The 19903-nt window shown below is 38.3% G+C and overlaps 1 protein-coding gene across 1 annotated transcript; it reads left to right on the top strand.

Annotated features, from left to right (window-relative positions):
- Nucleotides 1–17751: 17751 nt before the first annotated feature.
- LOC138909068 (uncharacterized) lies at nucleotides 17752–18258 on the top strand. Its single transcript, XM_070200141.1, has 3 exons — nucleotides 17752–17858; nucleotides 17917–18098; nucleotides 18140–18258. Exons 1-3 carry the CDS (start codon nucleotides 17752–17754, stop codon nucleotides 18256–18258), a joined length of 408 nt encoding a protein of 135 aa, XP_070056242.1.
- The last annotated feature ends 1645 nt before the right edge of the window (nucleotides 18259–19903 follow it).

Genomic DNA, 19903 nt, shown 5'->3' with positions numbered 1-19903 from the left:
AGACCTTATTGTTCCAAGATTCCTTGAAGGCTTGAACAAGGAAGTTTCTTCTCTTATAAGGTTGCACAAGTATACTACTTAGAGGATGCGTACAAAGCATTTTTGAGAGTTGAAAAGGGGCTTAAGGGTGAGAAAAGCTACAAGTCCAAGAGCACTACTTCTTCACGGAGCAAGGAGAAAAAGACTTGAAAACCTTCAAAGTCTAATGTATAGCCCTAGTTGGAAAGATGACGAGGCAATCCCTTTTCCCAAATATACTGAAATCCTAATGTATAGCCCTGTTAGCGATGACTATTCCCATGATTTTTCACATCTTGAACATTTCAGTAAAGATGGTGCAGATCATGCCCCCAAAATCCCCAAAAAAAATATTGTTTTGCCCTCAGGAGAAAAACCACCATCGAGTGACATTGAGGCAATAATCAACTGGCAGTCTGAAAATTTTATTTCCCAAAATAGAATCTTGAACAACATTGATAGCACTGTTAAGAATGTTGCACACACTCAGAATAAAATGCTTAGCAGGTTGGAAAATATTAAGAAGAAAGTGGAACGGGTTGTAGAGAAGTCTTTTCAGCATGCATGACTCATCAAAGCCTTGTAGCACAGGTTAGCAAGCTTGCAGTATGATATTTGTCCGCCGGGTACATCTCTTTTCTATTTCTTTCAGCAGCAGCAGAAAGAGATGGGGTCCGTAAGAGAATAAATACTCCTTTTGAAAAGTGATCACTTGTGCCCCAGAAACCCATAAGTCCTCAAGTCACTTTTTTTCCTCCCACAAGTACATTATCATCCCAAAGATATTCTCCTCCTCAGCTAGATTATCCCTTTTTTAGCTTTTCCTCTCCCCATAGAAAAAGCCATATAGCTGCTCATAATCCATTTGCTCAAACTATTGAAGAACCTGAATTTGACATTTCAAAGTTAATTTGGGAAAGAAAAGATACACTTGTAGCCCAAAGACGCTCGAAAAAAAGAGGGAGGTAGGAGAAAGCTCAAAAAATGCCAACCGTGATAACCTCATGATATTTACCCTCCAAACACCTATCCTATATGTTGCCCAACCACAAAGTGATTCAGAGGAGGTAACATCTTGAGGGTCAGATACTCAACAAATATAGGAGCTTACTGATGATTCTACTCAAGAAGTTCCAACAGAGGATAGTTCCGAGGTAAGTACTGATTTCTCCCAAGATTCTTCAGAAGAAGAACTTTCTCCTATTTTCATGAATCAGCCCAGGGACCTAGAGGGCTACGAAGTTGATGATGATCAGGATGGGATGACTGATAAGCTCATTCCATAAAGGAGATATGATTCTGCCACAACCAAACAGGTAGGTACCGGTTTCCATACCTTTACCTTAGATGATACAAAAATCTCGAGATGACCTCAAATAATCCAAGATTTCTATACTTGGATGGTGACCAAGAATTTGGCAAAGCGAGAAAAGTATGTAATCCTATCAGAATTCACTTCTCGCCTCTCAGGTATTCTTTGAGACTGGTGGAGTTCACTTGGGTTGTAAGACAAAAATATTTTCCTTACTTCCCAAGATTTTTCTTTTAACATTAGAATCTTGCATGAAATTTTCTGTGGCGATGCTGGACAAAGGCATGAAAAACTTTGAAGATAATGTTTTGAAATGAAGTGTCTATCTTTGGATAGAGATATCATTGACAAACATTTTCAGAAAATGGCAAAAATCCTTTTTGAGCTGGGCGGGGATATCAATCTAAAATAAGCATTTATTTTATCCCTACCAAAGATGTTGGCTGGTCGAACCATGACCATCATAGAAGATAAATATAAGTCAATAACTACTCCGAATATTGGTTACATTAGGCAAGCTATTTTTATGCTCTTAATGATATCTTTGCAAAAAGATCTACTCTGAAATAGATAATAAAGAATGATCCAATACTTGATAGAGCTTTCTGCATGTCAAATTTAATCACAGGAAAGAAAGATTTCTCATGCTAAGCACCAAGGAAGAAGTTTAAAAGGTTAAGGTTGCCAAAATTTTCAAGCGACAGGTCCAGGTTCAGAAGGAAAACAAAATATTTCAAAAGGATAAGGCCGGGAAATGCAAGGAGAAATAGAGCCTGTTTTATTTGTAATAAAGTATGATATTTTTCACGGAACTGCCCGCAGTCCAAGCAGTCTATTAGACTTCTCTCTGAAATTGCAGATTACACAATCGTTCATTTCAGTGAGGATAACGACCTTGAATCAGTTTTCTCACTTGAAGATGAGCCCACAGAAGAGACTCTCTTTTTTCGGGATGTTTATAAGTAATATGGTGATGATCATTACCGAATTTCAGAATCAAAGTCATAGGTAAAAAAGGACATCCACAGCATCATGGTAATCCCGCAAGCAGAAATCAAGATCTATGCATCCAAGTGGGACAAACCAACTCATATCATAGCTTTCTTTGACACGGGAGCAGCCTCCTCGCTCGTTAGTCCTCCGATTTTTCTAGATGATATTGGGTGTCGTACTTCAAGAATTTCAACACAGTTTCAAATGAAATTCTGACCCCAACTGTCATTACTAAACACCCGATCACTATCGAATTCTTCCGAGGACTAAAGTACATGACCAAATTGATTGGGTCAGATGTCCCAGGTAAGGATTTGATGATTAGTTTTAACATTTGCAGGATTTTGCAGGACAAACTCCAGATCAAAGCCACTGGGATAGCATTCAAAAAATAATTCAAGCCGTATTATGCAGTCCCCAGATTGTTCCAGCTCACAGAAGAAGACCAAGTCAAGGAAATTGAAACACAAATCTCACATTGAATTCTTAACCAAATGTGACAATCATTTATGGAAAGATAAAAAGTTCCTCATTAAGTTGCCTTTCAAGAAAAATGAGAATATCGGTCCTATAAAGGCAAGTCACTCTAGTATGAATCCCGACCACCTTCAGCTTGCAAAAAATAAGTGCCTAGAACTAGTGAAATTTGATCTCATTGAGCCATCAAATTCACAATGGCTGTGCAAAGTATTTTATATCAACAAAAGAGTCGAGCAAATAAGAGGTAAATTGAGATTGGTAATTAATTACCAACCACTCAATCATTTTCTTTTGGATGACAAGTTTTCCATCCCGAATAAGCTCACCCTTTTCTCCCAACTTGCCAAGGCAAAATATTTTTCTAATTTTGATCTCAAATCAGGCTTTTAAAAATTGGAATCCGCTCGGATGATAGGAAAAAACTGGTTTTTGCATTACCGATCACCATTTTCAGTGGAAAGTCATGCCTTTCAGTTTAAAAACCGCTCCATCTTTGTTTCAAAAGGCCATGATAGAAATATTTCAGCCCATCCTCCATACATCACTTGTTTATATTGATGATATTTTACTATTCAGTGATACTTGGGAGGAGCACATAAATTTGCTTAATCATTTTACATCTTTACTGCGAAAAAAGTGGCATCATGCTTTCACCAAAAAAAATAGTTTTTGCAAAAAATAAAATTGAGTTTTTGGGCATGCATTTTTCCCATGGAGAATATACCCCAGGTCCTCAGATTTCTCAGGAACATCTCAAGTTCCCCGATATTGGTTTTATGACAAATCAAATCCATCAGTTTTGAGAATAATAAATTATGTGATAGATTTTGTTCCTAATATTTATATATATATATTTCTCCTCTCACAAAAATGTTAAAAAAGAATGCCCAGCCATGGGGCAAGGAACAAAATGATATAGTGAAAAAAATAAAAGAGATATTCCAAAGTATCAAATCTTTGCACATTCCCTCCGATGGAAAGAAAATATTGCAGAAAGATACCAGTAATGAATATTGGAGCGCGATTTTGTTTGAGGAAGAAAATGGTCAGAGAAAAATATGTGGTTACGCCAGCGAAAAATTCAATGATGCTGAACAACACTATTATTATTCTTTCAAGGAGATTCTTGCAGTGAAAAATGAGATTAAAAAGTTTAATTTTTTTTTAATTTACTCAGAGTTTCTTATTGAGATAGATATGAAGGATTTTCCGAGGATGATCCAGATGAATCCAAAGATCATTCTGAATTCGCAAATTCTCAGATGGGCTCAGTGGTTCTCTCCCTATAAGTTTCAGGTTGAAAGGAGAAGATATTTTTCTTGCTGATTTCCTGTCAAGGCCAAGTGAATTTTCCAAAAGGTTTCAGCAACAAGAGCACAGGAAGAATAAATCAGCAGTTCAAATGTTCATGTTTTCACATGTGCCACGACCATGTTCTTCATCATCACACTACCCGCCAGAGTTAATTGATTTTTTGGATCTTCTTGATCCGTCCATCTTATTAGGGCGGAGAATTTTTTTATGAACTCCAGGTTTTTCGAAACTACGGAGGTTCCATAATAGAACCTTTTGGTGTTAATCCAGAATGTCCATTTTTCCAGGTGTTCATAGCGCATGCCAAGAATTTTCCATAGGAGCTCTTATGGTTCTTTTGGTATCTCTTCCATCAATACCACATTCTCATGGAATTCAAGTGCCATGATTTCCTAGACTTTGACAATCTTGAACCTTCTCTAAAAATATTTTTGTTGTGGTTTAAATTACAAAATTATTGGGTTCATCATTTTCATTCTCGTGGAGTCAAAATATTCATGTTCCACATGCCATTCAGTGTGATCAATAGAACTAACAATGTGATGCCTACGGTGTCCTTTTGGTTTTATTATCCAGTCAGAATTCTAGCAATGGAAAAGGAGTATGCGAAGCTCAGAGGCTCATTTTTTTAGCAAAATAAGTGCCTTACGGAGGAAATATGGCCAGGATATGAAGGAAGTTAGAATTATTCTTCCACTCACCCCATTGACAAAATATTAAGACAATACTTAAGGAATACATGAAAATGCTTGAAGACTCACCAGACCCCTATGACACCGATCCAACAGAAATTGTGAAGATCAATTTAAATAGGGATACCGGTACTTCGTTGCAGCAGAAGAAAGGTAAAAGAGCAGGAATTATAGAGGAAGATCATCCGCACGCAAAGAGATATTTCACAAGAGCTGAAAAGCAAAGGCTAGAAGGGTTAAAGACAAGTATAATGCGTATCATGAGCTAAGAAATAATTTGTATAAGTCTTTTAAACGTTTTTAGCCAACTACCCTTCCTTAATTCCCCTTTTTATTAAAAATAAAAATTTGTACAAGTGTCTTAAACCATTTTCACCTCTTAAGTACCCATTTGAAAAAATAAAAGTATGCACATCTTCTTTTCCCTTTTCACCACTCTACCCCACAAGAAATTACCATGGAACAGCAAAAAAAAAAATCTGCACAAGTCTTTCACCTTTTAGCCACTTTAACCCACCAAAGTTACCATAAAAATCCAAACATATATCAATAAAGTTGCTTACCCATGTCTTGCCATAAAATTTCCAAAGTTCTATGCCATGTAAATACTATTCAAGGGTCCTTCATGTCATTAAAGAAAAGTCATCCATGTCAAGTTATAAATTTACCCAAACCCAATGCCGTGCAAATACTATTCATGGGTCCCTTTGCCTTCATCCATGTCTTTTCCAAACTAAAAATCACAAGGCCATGCAATTTATTTTTTAGTTCATGATCATGCTTTTATGCTTTGTCTATTAGCCAAATAAGTGTCTTACATTGTAAGACTTTTTATATTTGTTGTACTTATTTTATGTCACTTGTACTATGTAATTAAATAAGGGTAGTACATGTACTAGCTTTCGATCTCCTATAAATAGGAGCCTTTGTAATAGTTGGAGATCATCTTATGTCCAACCCATCTCTCTTGTAAAAACTCTTGTGTAATAAAATGTCTTCTTCTAGCTAAGTCTCTTATAGTTTCACCCTCCAAAATATGGGGATATGGCTGCTTTATATTTGAGTGTAGAGTCTCAAAATATTTTAGTAGTTGATGAAGATTGCTCTAGTAGTTGAGGAAGATTACTTTAGCAGTTGAGAAAGATTGCTTTAGTAGTTGAGAAAGATTACTTTAGTAGTTGTAGCATTAGGAGTGCAAAAGTTTTCTGAGTTTGCTGTTGACGGCCTAGTTGTGGCGATGGATACCTTTTGTGAGCCTCCAGCACCAGCCCCCTTGTAGGAAGACTTTTGTGTGAATAATTCAACCGCTGCTAAGGTGATCCAATCTCTACTGAGGTAATCTAATTTTTACGAAGGTCATCCAATCTCTATTATAGTAATTCAATGTCTACTCTAGTATTTTACCGACATATACGATTTCCGATACTGCACTCACCCCTGTGATATCAGATCCAGATTTTAGGACAAGCCAAAAGAGACTACACAAGGTTTTAAGAATCAAGTTAAAAATCAAACCTGAGGTAGAGGCTAAAGAAGGAGAAAATAATGCTTAGTACAAGTCTCCTACTAATATTAGGTGCCATAAGTGCAATGGCCTTGGTCATTACATGAGAATTGTCCAAACCAAATAGTTATCATTGGCATGGAAGATGGGTAATATCAAACGGAAAATAGTGACCATGGTGAAGATGTTGAAGAGGAAAGTGAGAGTGACCATAAAGAAGAAGAAAAAGAAGAAGAAGAAGAAGACCTGAAGCGCTGCTTGGTAGTAAGGAGGCTTATGGGTGCAATGACTAAGGAATAATTAGATCAAAGAGAGAATCGTTTTCATGCTAGATTCAATATTATAAGGGGATGTTTGCTCAATAATTATTGATAATAGAATTTGTGCAAATATGGCAAGTGCATCTTTGGTGGAGCAATTAAATTTGCCTACAATAAAGAGTTCGACACCATATATACTACAGTGGTTAAATGGATGTGGGAAGTTGAAAGTAATAAAGTATTAAAAATATTTATAATATGCTAGTGTCATGATGAAGTTTGGTGTGAGATAGTGCTGATATAAGTTTGTCATTTGCTTCTAGATCGACCTTGACAATATAATAAAGACACAAATCATGATTGAAAGAATAACAGGTATTCCCTCGTTAAAGATGAACACTTTCACCCTTTTACCTTTGACCCCATTGAAAATGAGTGAAGATTAAAAGAAAATGAGGAAATTGAGGGAAAAAGCAAAGAGTGAGCAAGAGAGAGAGAAAAGTGAAAGGAGTGGTAGTTCAAGAGAGGAAAAAGTTAGAAAGAGAGGAAAAATGAGAGAAAGTTGCAGCCTTTAAAGAACAAGAGTGAGCCTAGAAGAAAAGAAAAAAAAATGAGTTTGTTAGCAAGTCATCAAGATCTTTTGAGAGAGGTTGAGGATAACCGTTCTCTTATACTTCTTATGCATAAAGATAATTTTTTGACTACTAATAAACTAATCTCCTTTTTACTTACTGATATCTAGACTCTTTTCCAAGGTTATGGACATTGTCTTTCTCGAAGAGCTACCAATAGAGCTACTGCCTTTGAGAGGAATATAGTATCAATTGACTTTATACTGAGATCTCAACTTCAAAAATCAAGAGGTATATAGGAGTAATCTGGAGGATATAAAAGAGTTGTAAAAGAAAGTTGATAACCTTTTTGAGATAGGGTTTGTGACGTAAATCGTGAGCCCTTGTGTCATGTCCGTGATCCTAATGCCAAAGATAAATAAAAGTTGGACAATGAACGTTAATTGTATGGCTATCAATAAAATTATGATAAAGCGTCATCACCCTATACATAGGCTTGACGATTTACACGATGAATTGAGTGGATCTCTTATCTTTTCTAAAATTTACTTGAGAAGTGGTTATCATAAAATTAGAATAAAATATGATGATGAGTGAAAAATACGTAAAGACCCGACCGATCATTTTGAGCTTCAACATTCTGTTCCATGATTTAAGATATTGAGTAGTTTTACGTGATGCATTATGACTTGCGAGTATGGTTGGTTTTGATGTTCAAGAGGTTCGAAATTGATTTAGAAGAGTGATTCGCAATTTAGAAGATTTATGTTAGAAGATTTGACTAAGGTTTGACTTCTAAGTAAATAATCTCGGATCAAAGTTTTGATGGTTTAGATAAATCCGTATGATGATTTTGGACTTAGGGGTATACCCGAATTTGATTTATGTGGTTCCTAGATGATTTTGAGGGTAATTGCATAAAGGTGGCAGTTTGAAGGTGTTGGAATTGTCTAAGTTTGACTTAGAGCAGACTTTGGTGATATCAGATCTCGTTTGGTATTCCGAGCTTTGAGGCAGGTTCATGTTGTCATAATTGTGTGAAACTTGGTTCCATTCCGAGGTGTTTAAGAGTGACTCAGACACTTGAGTTTCATACTAGTTAAGTTTAAGAATTTGAGTTGACCACAGTCAAATAGTGAACTTAACGAGATCAGATTCATGATTTAAAAGTCTTAACAGGTTTGTATGATATTTTTGGACTTCTCCGCAAGTTTTGGTTAGATTTTGATGAGTTTCTGGTGGGTTTGGGTTGTGTCGCGCTCTTATTCAATGTTTCAACATCGTTTCTTTGGGCATAAAGGGTACCATATTGAGCAAATGAGATCTAAATTATGTTTTGATTAAACCATTAGGTATTTATCCTGATTTTGGAACTATAGCAATAAGAATTGTCAAATTCTAAGATTGTATGTTATGTCAATCTCTGTGTCAGGATAGATTGCTGGTTTTTGGTGCGAACTTTTGTTCTTCGTAAATGCGAGAAAGGTCCCGCGAACGCGAAGACGAAAATTTGGGTTGACCAGTCAGCGTAAAAAATTACTTTTCATGTATGCGAAGGTGTACCGCGAAGGCAATGAATAAAAATTACCTGGCAGTGTTTTAAATTGGCAGACTGAGCATTGTAGTATTTCGAGCATATTTTGAGTTTTAGAGCTCGATTTAAGGTGACTTTCAAGGCGTTCTTCTCGTTTTCGAAGGGGGGTAAATATCTAACTTTTATTTTGATATTTTCCCATAATTATTTCTATTGATTATCATTTTTATCCATGTTTGAGTTGTAGAAATTGGGATTTTGAGCTTATTTGAGGATCAATTCATGGACAAAATTGGATATTTTTTGGATATAGACTATATAAATTAAATATTTATTTTTAAGAATTTTCGAAATCCGCACGGGTGGGCTCGGGATTGACTTTTGTTGACTTTTTTGCGTGGGGTTGGAAGTTATTTCTAATTGATAAATTATGAGTTCTGAGTATGTTTTGATTGGTTTGCATGTTCTTTAGCTAGTTTCAGATCATTTGGCATTGGTTTGAGGTGTTAAAGAGGTGTTGGAGTCGATTATCAAATTTTGAAGCTAGGTAAGTCTATTGTCTAACCTTGTAAGAGGAAATTTATCCCCGTAGGTGCTTTATATGCTACATGCTATGTGTTATGGGAGCTACTCACGTATGAGGTGATGAGCGTCCGTGTGTATTCTAGATTCTTGTTTATATTTGGGTAAACTTAGACTCACACCATGCTTTAACTGTATTACTTGAGTTATTATTACCCGTTCAAAGGCTTTTAATTCATGTTTTAGCCTGAGACTAGACTTGCATAGAGTATCAAGTTTTGCTATTCTAGAAACTTGATACGCTACTTGATTAGCTGTGAAAATTATACTTTCTCTTATGAATTACTCCCGTGTTGTACTTATTTGTTCGAAAGTTTCTTGATTTCTTAACTCGCACGTATATTCCCAAGTTGGGCTGATGACCCGTCGAAAGTTTCACTATTCTTAAGGGATCAACCTGATCGCCTCAACATAATCCTATGGGAGCGGGCCGTTCACCTCGACAGGATTATGAGACATACTTATGGATCGAGCCGTTCGTCCCTATCGGCAGTATTTTGAGATGCATTTATGAATCGGGCCATATGACGAGATATTGTAAAATAACTCTTATGGGATCGGGTTATTCGCCTCGGCAGTACTATGAGACACTCTTATGGGATCAAGTCGTTTGCCTCAGCAGAATCATTCGTAATAATAGGTAGTCGACGTTTATTTGAGTATCCAGACTCGTATTTGACATTTGCACCTGATATTGGTCATATATATTTATATATATATATATATATATATATATATATATATATATATATATATATATATATATATATATATATATATATATATATATATTACATTCGAGGTATTATTCGATATTTGAGGATTTCATATTTATTTTTCTTTTGAGGATCATGTTATACACTTATATCAATTTTCGTTGCTACTTGCTATGCTTCACAGCTGTCTACTGTTATTGTACTTTGATTACTAGACCACTAGTAAGTGTCGATGTCAACCCCTCACCACTACTTCTTCGAGGTTAGACTAGATACTTACTGGTACGCGTTGATTTACGTACTCAGACTATACTTCTGTACTAATTGTGTAGGTACTAAGCCATGTACATATGGTGTTCACACATGCACAACTATTGAGGAGACTTTGTGGTGAGCCACATTTTCATGTTACGATCCGCAGCACACAGAGTCCCTTTCCTATTCATTTACTATATTCTCTCTATTTCCTATTCCAGACAATTGTTGTAGTAATACTGTATATTCCAGTAGATGATCATACACTTGTGACACCGGATTTTGGGAATTTTAGACCATTGTTCATGATTGTATTTCTATTACGATATTCAGTTTTATATTTGATCATATTCTAACCTTGAAGATCATGTGAGTAGTTTACTATAACAACAGAATAATTTTGCTTATTTATTTCATCATTTATTTCAAAATGTGTTATGAATTATCGACCGGTGTGTTGATCTATTGTCGACTTGTCTAATGGTAGCTTTGTGCTCTATCATAGCCTATGGTGGGAATCAGGTCGTGCCACTTTGGTATCAGAGCAATAGGTTCATATAGGTCTCATGAGTCATGATCAGTGTTTTAAAAGGCGTGGGCGTAAGGCGAGGCATTTTACATATGCCTCAGCGAGGCGTAAGCCCCGAGGCATGGGGTATAAGCCCCATAGGTATTTAATTTTTAATATTTTATAAAATAATATAATGACAGTAAATATTTATAAACAGGTAAAATGACATAAAAAATGAAGAAAACTATATATATGTGTGCTCCATCCCCACAAAAAACTAATCAAAATAATCTATTATACGTTACTTACAAGCACAAGTAATTTGAGTCTAAAAGAATAAAGTTTTCTATATGGAGGAACAAAAAGGATGATTAACCTGTAATTTGAACTTTGAATTTGATGCTATGAAGAAAAATGTAGTTCTCTTTATATTTGTAAAAAAAATTTAAATATTCGTTGCTTTTGAGAGATATTAGCAGACTAGCGAACAAGATAAAAAATTGGAAAAACTATGAATTAGGGCTTAAATCAATAAAAAGGGTCTTTACTTTTAAATTTAATACTTTTGAGTTCCTTTTTAAATCTTTTGAGTAATTACCAAATTGACTTTTGAGAATTTGGGTATTATATGAAGAACTAATTCAATAAATTTTGTTTTAATTTGAAAAAGTCTCTGGGCGTACGCCCTAAATTGCGGGGCATACGCCTCTTGAGACTTTCGCCCCACACCATCGCCCCGGGGCATTTTTGGTACGCCTCGGCCCAGGGCTCGCCCCAGAAATGCCTTTTAAAATAGTGGTCATGATCAAGTCTAGCAGAGTCTTGTGGATCGATAAGGAGACGTCTATACTTATCTTTGAGACGCTGCATACTGTTAGGAGAACTTCCCTTTCTTGAATCATTATGGTGCGACTTTATATTAGTTGAAGCTTATATCTTCAGTTCCTTCCTACTCATTCGTACGCGATGTCGAGCACTCGATATTAGTTGGGCACCGACGAGTTGTGGTGATGCTAGAGATGTGGTGCGGGATGTTTTTCCGGTGTTAATAAGTGCGGACTACTATCGTCACCTTATGGAGGAGCGTTCAATTATTTCAGCCTAGAGTTGGTACTGTTCACGAGTTCAAGGCTTACATAGTGTATTATGATACTTCACGCATCGATTATCGTGCAGTATTGGTGTAGAATGGTAGGGTGGTTACTTATGTGTCACAGCAAGGAATGCTTCAGGAGAAGGATTATTCGGTTCGTGATTGGGAGGTTCGAATTTGTTGTCGTGGAGGTATGGCGTTTGGGCTATGGATATTCAAGCCTTGGCCGATGGATTTGCGAGATTGGGTATTTTCGAGCTTAGTAGAGTTCTCACTTGTATTGTTGCGTAGTCATCCTTGTTTGAGAGCATTAAGGCTCAGAAGTATAATGGTCTCCATTTGCTTTTCCTTGGGGCACGGTGTTGCGAGGTAGTGCTTAAGGAGCGGTCATCGGAGATGATGGTGTATTGTAACTTTAGGGTCGGATTTGTGTTCCTGGTGTTAATGGTTTGAGGGAGTTGATCCTTGAAGAGGCTCATTATTTGTGATGTTCTATTTATTAGAGTTATGCGGAGATGTATCATGATTTTACATAGCATTATAGGTGGCGGAGGATGAAAAAGGACATTGTTGGACATATCTCACGGTAGTTGAATTGTCAGCAAGTCAAGTATGAGCAGCAGAGACTAGGTAATTTTCTTCGAAAGATGGCTATACCAGAGTGGAAGTGGGAGCGTATAGGTATGGATTTTGTGATAGGGTAGCCACATGCTTTGAGGAAGGTTGGTGTGATTTGGGTCATTGTGGACAAATGACAAATTCTGTGCATTTCATTTTGGATGGTGGCTTCTATACTTAGGAAGTTCGAATGCGACGAAAATAGTTGTTTGGAATGCAAGGGGAATGTGGATTCTTGATTATAATCTTGGGGGTACAATATAGTCTCGAGTTTTGAACGTGTTATTGGACTTTCAATTGATGTCGATGGAATGAATGGATTCTTACAGCTGGTGGACGAGTGTGGACTCAGGAGGATTAAGTTGTAAGAGTTAACCAAGGTTTGACTTTTGAGTAGATGACCTAGGATTAGTGTTTTGACGGCTCTAGTAGGTTCGTATGATGATTTTGGACTTAGGAGTATGTACCGATTAGGATTTGGATGTTCATAGGATGTTTTGGCTCTAATTGTTGAAAGTTGAAAATTTGAAGGCTTGGAAGGTTCATAGGTTTGATTGAGAGTTGAGTTTGATGTTATCATGTTTGAATTGTTGTTCAGGCACTTGGAATAGGTTCGTTACATTATTTGGGACTTGTTTGCAAAATTTGGGGTAATCCGAGTTGGTTAGACATGGTTCAACATGGATTTGGAGGTTGGAAGTTTGATTAGTTCATTAAGTTTGAATTGAGGTGTGATTTGTGGTTTTGATGTTATTTTGTGTGATTTGAGACCTCGAGTAGGCCCGTGATATATTTTGGGACTGATTGGTATGATTGGACGGGATCCCGAGGGGCTCAGTGTGTTTTGATGTATTCCAGACCATTTGGGTGTTGGATTGCAGGTTTGCTTCTAGTGTGTCGCATCTGCAGAACTTTGACCATAGGTGCAAGGTCACAGGTGCGTGGAGGAGTCCACAAAAGCAGAACTGGACCTGGATTAGGGGAGTCCGCAGCTGTGGAGGTCTGCGCGCAGATATGATAGCGCATGTACGAGCCTTGGTTGCAGGAGCGGATCTGCAGAGGCGGAAACTTGGCTGTAGATACAAGAGGTCGTGATTTTAGTGAGACTCACAGATGCATAGCTTGCGTCACAGATGAGACTTTGTAGGAGCGGAAGAAGGGACCGCATATGCAAAATAGCTGGGCAGAATATTATAATCAAGGTTTTATCATATTTTGAGATTGGGAGCTTGGGTTGGAGCAACTGTTGAGGCGATTTTAACCCATGTGTATTGGGTAACTATTCTTAAGTCGGATTTGATTATTATTCGTAATTCTATCCTTGAATTTTGGCTTTTGGTTGATGAAATATGAGGGAGAAAATTGGGGTTTTTGTAAGAAGTTTTAGAGAACGAATATTTGTGATTTGAACCTCAATCCGGGTCGGATTTGGATGAAACTTGTATATTTGGACTCGTATTCGAATGGGAAGTCGGGATTTGTGACTTTTGTCTTCAAGAAGCGAGTCAAGGTTGACGCTTTGGTTGACTTTGCATAATTAAATAAAGATTGAAGCTTTATTGTTTGGCATCTGTTCCTATAGCCTTATTTGACGTTATTGAATTATTTTTGGATAGATTTGACCCATTTGGAGGACGATTCGAGAGGCAAGGACTTTTTGGAGTATTGATTCTCGCGCATTTGAGGTAAGTATCTTTCCTAGGGTTGGCTTGAGGGTATTTCTTTCCCGTAGCCCATGATGTTTGCTATATGCACCGTATATCAACAGATTATGGTTTCAAGGGTCATCCATTACGAAAAGAAACGTGTGGTTTCTGAACCCATTGAGAGATGCATATGTAAGGGGACGAGCCCATATGCGCGCACCGTGGTTATTTATGATCCGGGTAGATTCTAGGCTCTTATATACCTTGTTTGGATATCATGCTTTATTGATACCATATTTTTCTAAACTTGTTGACTACGTGAGATATTATTCATGCTAGAGATCATGTCTAGGCCATTGATTTTCTATTTGAGACATGATAGAGCTATTTTTCTATGTTGAACTATTTGCCTTAGTCGTAGTCATATTCCCCAGTCATGATATTATATCCATGTGTTATTTCTCCACCTTTGTGTACTCTTTATATGTTATATCACATGTTGTTGGTGTCATTATTTGTGTGACACAGGTTTGAGCTGAATTGTGGCATGTTATTATACTCCATGCGGTATTTTGCTTATGGTACTGTGAGAGGTTGGCATATTGAGACTTGAGGAGATTTATGACTGATCTTGGGCCATAACGTCGTGTTGGTATTGATAGTGAGGTGACGTGTGCGTCAGTCCCCATATTAGGCTGAGTAGTACTGCTAGTGAGATGATGTGTGCGCCAAGCCCCATTTGGGCTGAGTGATATTAATCGTTCACTTAGATCCGATCAACGCTTGGGCTAGGATCCACCACTCCGGAGTCAGGTATTAACTTGTGGGTGCAGGCACACTAGATGTGCTTGGCGAGGGACTTATTCCAGGATCCTGTACAGTGCTGAGTGTGTGCATGTGATGATTGAGTGGTACTTGTGCCAGGCACTAGGTAGGTGATGAGATTGTATTTACTTGACGATTAAACTTTGATATTATTGATTTGCTATGAATACTTGTTATGCAGGTATAGAATTGCATTCTCCTCATGCTATTTTGATATTTGATGTCTTAAAGTTGATAAGTTAACTGGTTTATTTGGAAAGAATGCCAATTCATCTTAAATATGATAAAGTTGAACTTGATATTCTTGAGCTGCTATTCCTTTTGCTATTACTGTTACGCTTTTATAGTTATTGTTGATTGTTGAAAGTGAGTAGCGGACCAATCCAGTCACTATTATCAAAGTAAGGTTAGGCTTGCTACTCACTGAGTACATGGGGTCAGTTGTACTTATACTATACTCTGCACTTTATGTGTAGATCCAACTGCTAATAGAGTTGATTGCTAGTGAGCTGTATCGGTACCTCTTGGAGATTTTGAGGTAGCACTATTGTTTCGTTCGTAGACCTTGGAGTCCCTTTTCTTACTTTCTGCTATTACTGTTTATATTCTTCGGACAATATTGTATCATTATACAGACCGTTGTACTTACTTATTCTATAGAGCTCATGTACTCGATGACACTAGGTTTTGGGATAGTATTTCAGTTGTATTGCTATTTGGCTTCAGAAATTTATATTATTCTGCTTTTGAGACTATTTCTTACTACTATTAAAGTTTATTTCTGAATATTGAATGTTGGATTTTCTACCAAGTAGTCTTAGGTGCCATCACGACTTCGATGGGATTTTGGGTTGTGATAAGATGGTATCATAGCAAAAGATTGTTTAGGTCTCATGAGTAATGAGCAAGTCTAGTAGAGTCTTGCGGATCGGTATAGAGACGTCTGTACTTGTCTTCGGGATGCTACATGACTATTAGGAAACCTTTTATTTCTTTCACTCTCTATCATGCAGATTTGTTTATCCCTAAGTTTGAATCTTTACTCTTCTATTCTCTTACAGATGTTGAGGACATGCTCGTCTACTGTAGCTGAGCAGGCGCCGTTACCCCAGGCCAAGGCCGCGAGAGGTCTAGGCCGAGGTAGAGGTAGTGATAGAGCACGTGCCGCAGCTAGGGTCCCTGCTCAGGCAGCTATCCTAGAGCCACATTAAATCCTATTGGGAGCAGGTTTATGACTATTTTGAGCCAGAGATACCAACTCAGGTTCCCTAGGGTTTACTTATTTCACCAACTGTTCAGGATGCTTTGGTCCGTATGGTTGGTTTGCTCGAGAGTCTGGCTCAGGTCTTGGCATTTCCTACTATACTAGCTACTTCTTAGGTAAGGGGTAGAGCACATACTCCATCTACTCTTACCCCAGAGTTGGTGGACTATGGTTATCAAACCCCTAGAGTGTTACTGGTTGGGGAAGTTCAGCCTATTAATGCCGCACACCTAAGGAGCGGTCTGCGATGTCAACTGATGAGTTGAAGAGACTGGATAAGTCCACAAAGTTGCATCTTCCTCACTTTAGTGGTATACCTTTAGGGGATGCCCAGGGTTTTTTGGATCGTTGTCATGAGATTCTATGCAATTTGGGACTAGTCGAGTCCAATGTAGTTGACTTCACTGCCTTCCAAATGTAGGGTCCATCAATGAGGTGGTGGCGGGTTTATGAGTTGGGAAGACCAGCAGGATCACCTCCTTTTACTTGGGCTCAGTTCTCCAGGGTCTTTTTGGAGTAGTTTGTGCCCCACACTAGGAGGGAGGAGCTGAGGAGGCAGGTTGAACACCTTCAGCAGGGTCAGATATCAGTTTCTGAGTATAAGATGAGGTTTACAGAGTTGTCCCATCATGCTACTGTTTTGATTCCCACGTAGGATGAGAGAGTGAGGAAATTCATTGATGGTATTCACCCTAGTATTCACCTTGCGTTGGCTAGAGAGGTAGAGTCCGGGACTTCATTTCACCAGGTTGTGGAGATAGCGCGTCGTATTGAGCGCATTCATGGTGAGACTATGAAGATGATGCAGGTTAGCGACAAGAGGTCCTGATATTTAGGTAGCTTTGGTGATACCTCATCTAGAGGCCGAGGTCAATTTGGGAGAGGCCATTCTAGCAGGCCAACTTATTATGCTCCATCACCCAATCAGGGAGCTTCTGTGCAGTCTTTATTTAGTGCACTTCTAGCACATAGTTCTCATCGCGCTCCATTCGTTCAGGGTTCATCGGTACCAAGTTTTTCTAGTGGGTATTTTGGTTCACGGGGTCCGACTCAGGCCCCACAATCATTTTTTCTCAGAGGTTGCTATGAGTGTGGAAACCTGGGGCACGTTAGGAAATATTGCCTCCGTCTTTACAAAGGTTCAGTTCAATAAGGAGGTCAGACTATGATTCCCGCACTGATTGCTATACCACTCGCTCACCCAGCTCGGGGTGGAGGTCATTCAGGACATGGTCATCCTAAAGGGGGAGTTCGGTCTAGTAGAGGACAGGTTAGATGCTATGCATTTCCAGGGAGGACCGAGGTTGTTGCTTCTAATGCTGTTATTATAGGTATTATTTTCGTGTATCACAGAGATGCTTCGATATTGTTTGATCCTAGTTTTACTTATTTATATGTGTAATCATACTTTGCTTTTTGTGTAGATATGCCACGTGATTCGCTTGTTACCCCTGTTCATGTATAAACCAATTGGGGATTCTATTGTGTTGGATTGAGTCTATCAGTCTTGTATGGTTGCTATATGTGGTTTTGAGACGAGGGAAAAATTTCTATTGATAGATATGGTGGACTTTGATGTGATCTTGGGTATAGATTGGTTATCTCCGTACTATACTATTCTTGATTGTCACCCTAAGACCACGACGTTGGCTATGCCGTGGTTGCTGAGGTTGGAGTGGAAGGGTTCTCTTGGTTGAACTCCTAGCAGAGTGATCTCATTTTTGAAGGTTCAACAAATGGTTAAGAAGGGAATATTTGGCGTATCTAGCTTTTGTTAGAGATGTTACTGCTGATACTCCTACTGTTGATTCAGTTCCAGTAGTGAGGGAGTTTCTGGATGTGTTTCTCGTAGACCTGTGGGGCATGCCACCTGATAGAAACATTGACTTTGGTATTGATTTGGCACCGGGTACTCAACCATCTATATTCTTCCATATTGTATGAATTTAGTGGAGTTGAAGGAATTGAAGGAAGAGTTGCAAGTGTTGCTAGATAAGGTGTTCATCAGGCCTAGTATTTCACCTTGGGGTGCACCTGTGTTGTTTGTTAAGAAGAAGGATGTTCTATGAGAATGTGTATGGACTACATGTTGTTGAACAAGGTCACCATCAAAAACAAGTATCTATTGCCATGCATTAATTATTTATTTGATCAGCTTCAGGGTGCTAGAGTGTTCTCAAAGATTGACTTGAGATCGGGGTATCATCAATTGAAGATTAGAGCTGCGGACATCCCAAGATGACTTTTAGGACTCGTTACGGACATTATAAGTTTTTGGTGATGTCGTTTGGGTTGACTAATGCCCCAACAACTTTCATGCATTTCATGAACAATGCGTTCCAGCCTTATTTGGATTTTTTTGTTATTGTGTTCATTGATGATATATTAGTGTATTCCCGTATTCGGGAGGAGCATGAGCAGCATTTGAGGATTGTGGTTTAGACTTTGAGGAGAAAAAGTTATATGCTAAGTTATCTAAGTGTGAGTTTTGATTGGACTTGGTTGCATTCTTGGGGAACGTGGTGTCTAGTGATGGGATCAAGGTGGATCCGAAGTGTTGAGGCAGTTTAGAGTTGGCCCAGACCTTCTACCACTATAGAGATTCAGAGTTTCCTAGGTCTAGCTGGTTACTATTGCTACTTCATAGAAGGTTTCTCATCTATTGTAGCTCCATTGTCCAAGTTGACTCAGAAGGGTGCTCTGCTAAGATAGTCTGATGAGTGTGAGGAGAGCTTTCAGAAGCTCAAACTGCTTTGACTACAACTCTAGTTTTGGTGTTGCCTTCAAGATTGGGGTTATATATAATTTATTATGATGCTTCGCGTGTTGGCCTTGGTTATGTGTTGATGCAGGATGGCAGGGTGGTTGCCTATGCATCACTCCAGTTGAAGCCCCATGACAAGAACTATTCAGTACATAATTTGGAGTTAGTATCTATTGTGCATGCGCTCAAGATTTGGAGGCATTACTTATATGATGTGTCTTCTGAGGTGTATACGGATTATCAGAGTCTTCAACATCTATTCAAGAAAAAGAATTTGAACTTAAGTAAGTGGAGGTCATTGGATTTATTGAAGGATTATGGTATCACCATTTTTTATCATCAGGGGAGGGCTAATGGGGCGGCTGGCGCCTTGAGTAGAAAGGCGAAGAGTATGGGGAGTTTAGCATTTATCCCAACTTTGTAGAGGCCTTTGGCTATCGATGTTCAGGATTTGGCCAATAGATTCATGAGAATAGATATTTCGGAGCCTAGTAGAGTTCTTGCTTGTGTTGTATCTCAGTCATCCTTGTTTGAGCACATCAAGGCTCGCCAGTATGATGATCCTTATTTGATTGTCCTTAAGGCACGATGCAACGAGGTGGTGCTAAGAAGGCGACTATTGGTGATGATAGTGTATTGAGGCTTCAGGGTTGGATATATGTTTCTAATATGGATGGATTGAGGGAGTTGATTCTTGAGGAGGCTCATAGTTCACAACACTCTACTCACTCAGATACTACAAAGATGTATCGCAACATGAAGCAACATTACTGGTGGTGGAGGATGAAGAAGGACATTGTTGGATATGTTGCATGACGTTTGAATTGTTAGCAGGTCAAATATGAGCATCAAAGACCCGGTGGCTTGATTTAGAGGTTAGATATATCGAAGTGGAAGTGAGAGTACATTACCATGGATTTTGTAGTGGGATTGCCACAGACTTTGAGGAG

Source organism: Nicotiana tomentosiformis, chromosome 1 (assembly GCF_000390325.3).
Source record: "Nicotiana tomentosiformis chromosome 1, ASM39032v3, whole genome shotgun sequence".
NCBI lineage: Eukaryota > Viridiplantae > Streptophyta > Magnoliopsida > Solanales > Solanaceae > Nicotiana > Nicotiana tomentosiformis.
This window is presented reverse-complemented; position numbering and strand designations above follow the sequence as displayed.

Bases quoted from the DNA above. Each gene is read 5' to 3' on its own strand.
- LOC138909068 (XM_070200141.1), top strand. From the start codon at position 17,752: ATGGTGGACTTTGATGTGATCTTGGGTATAGATTGGTTATCTCCGTAC. The intron at 17,859-17,916 runs GTTGGAGTGGAA...TCATTTTTGAAG, and splicing joins GCTATGCCGTGGTTGCTGAG to GTTCAACAAATGGTTAAGAA. The intron at 18,099-18,139 runs GTACTCAACCAT...GTATGAATTTAG, and splicing joins TGGTATTGATTTGGCACCGG to TGGAGTTGAAGGAATTGAAG.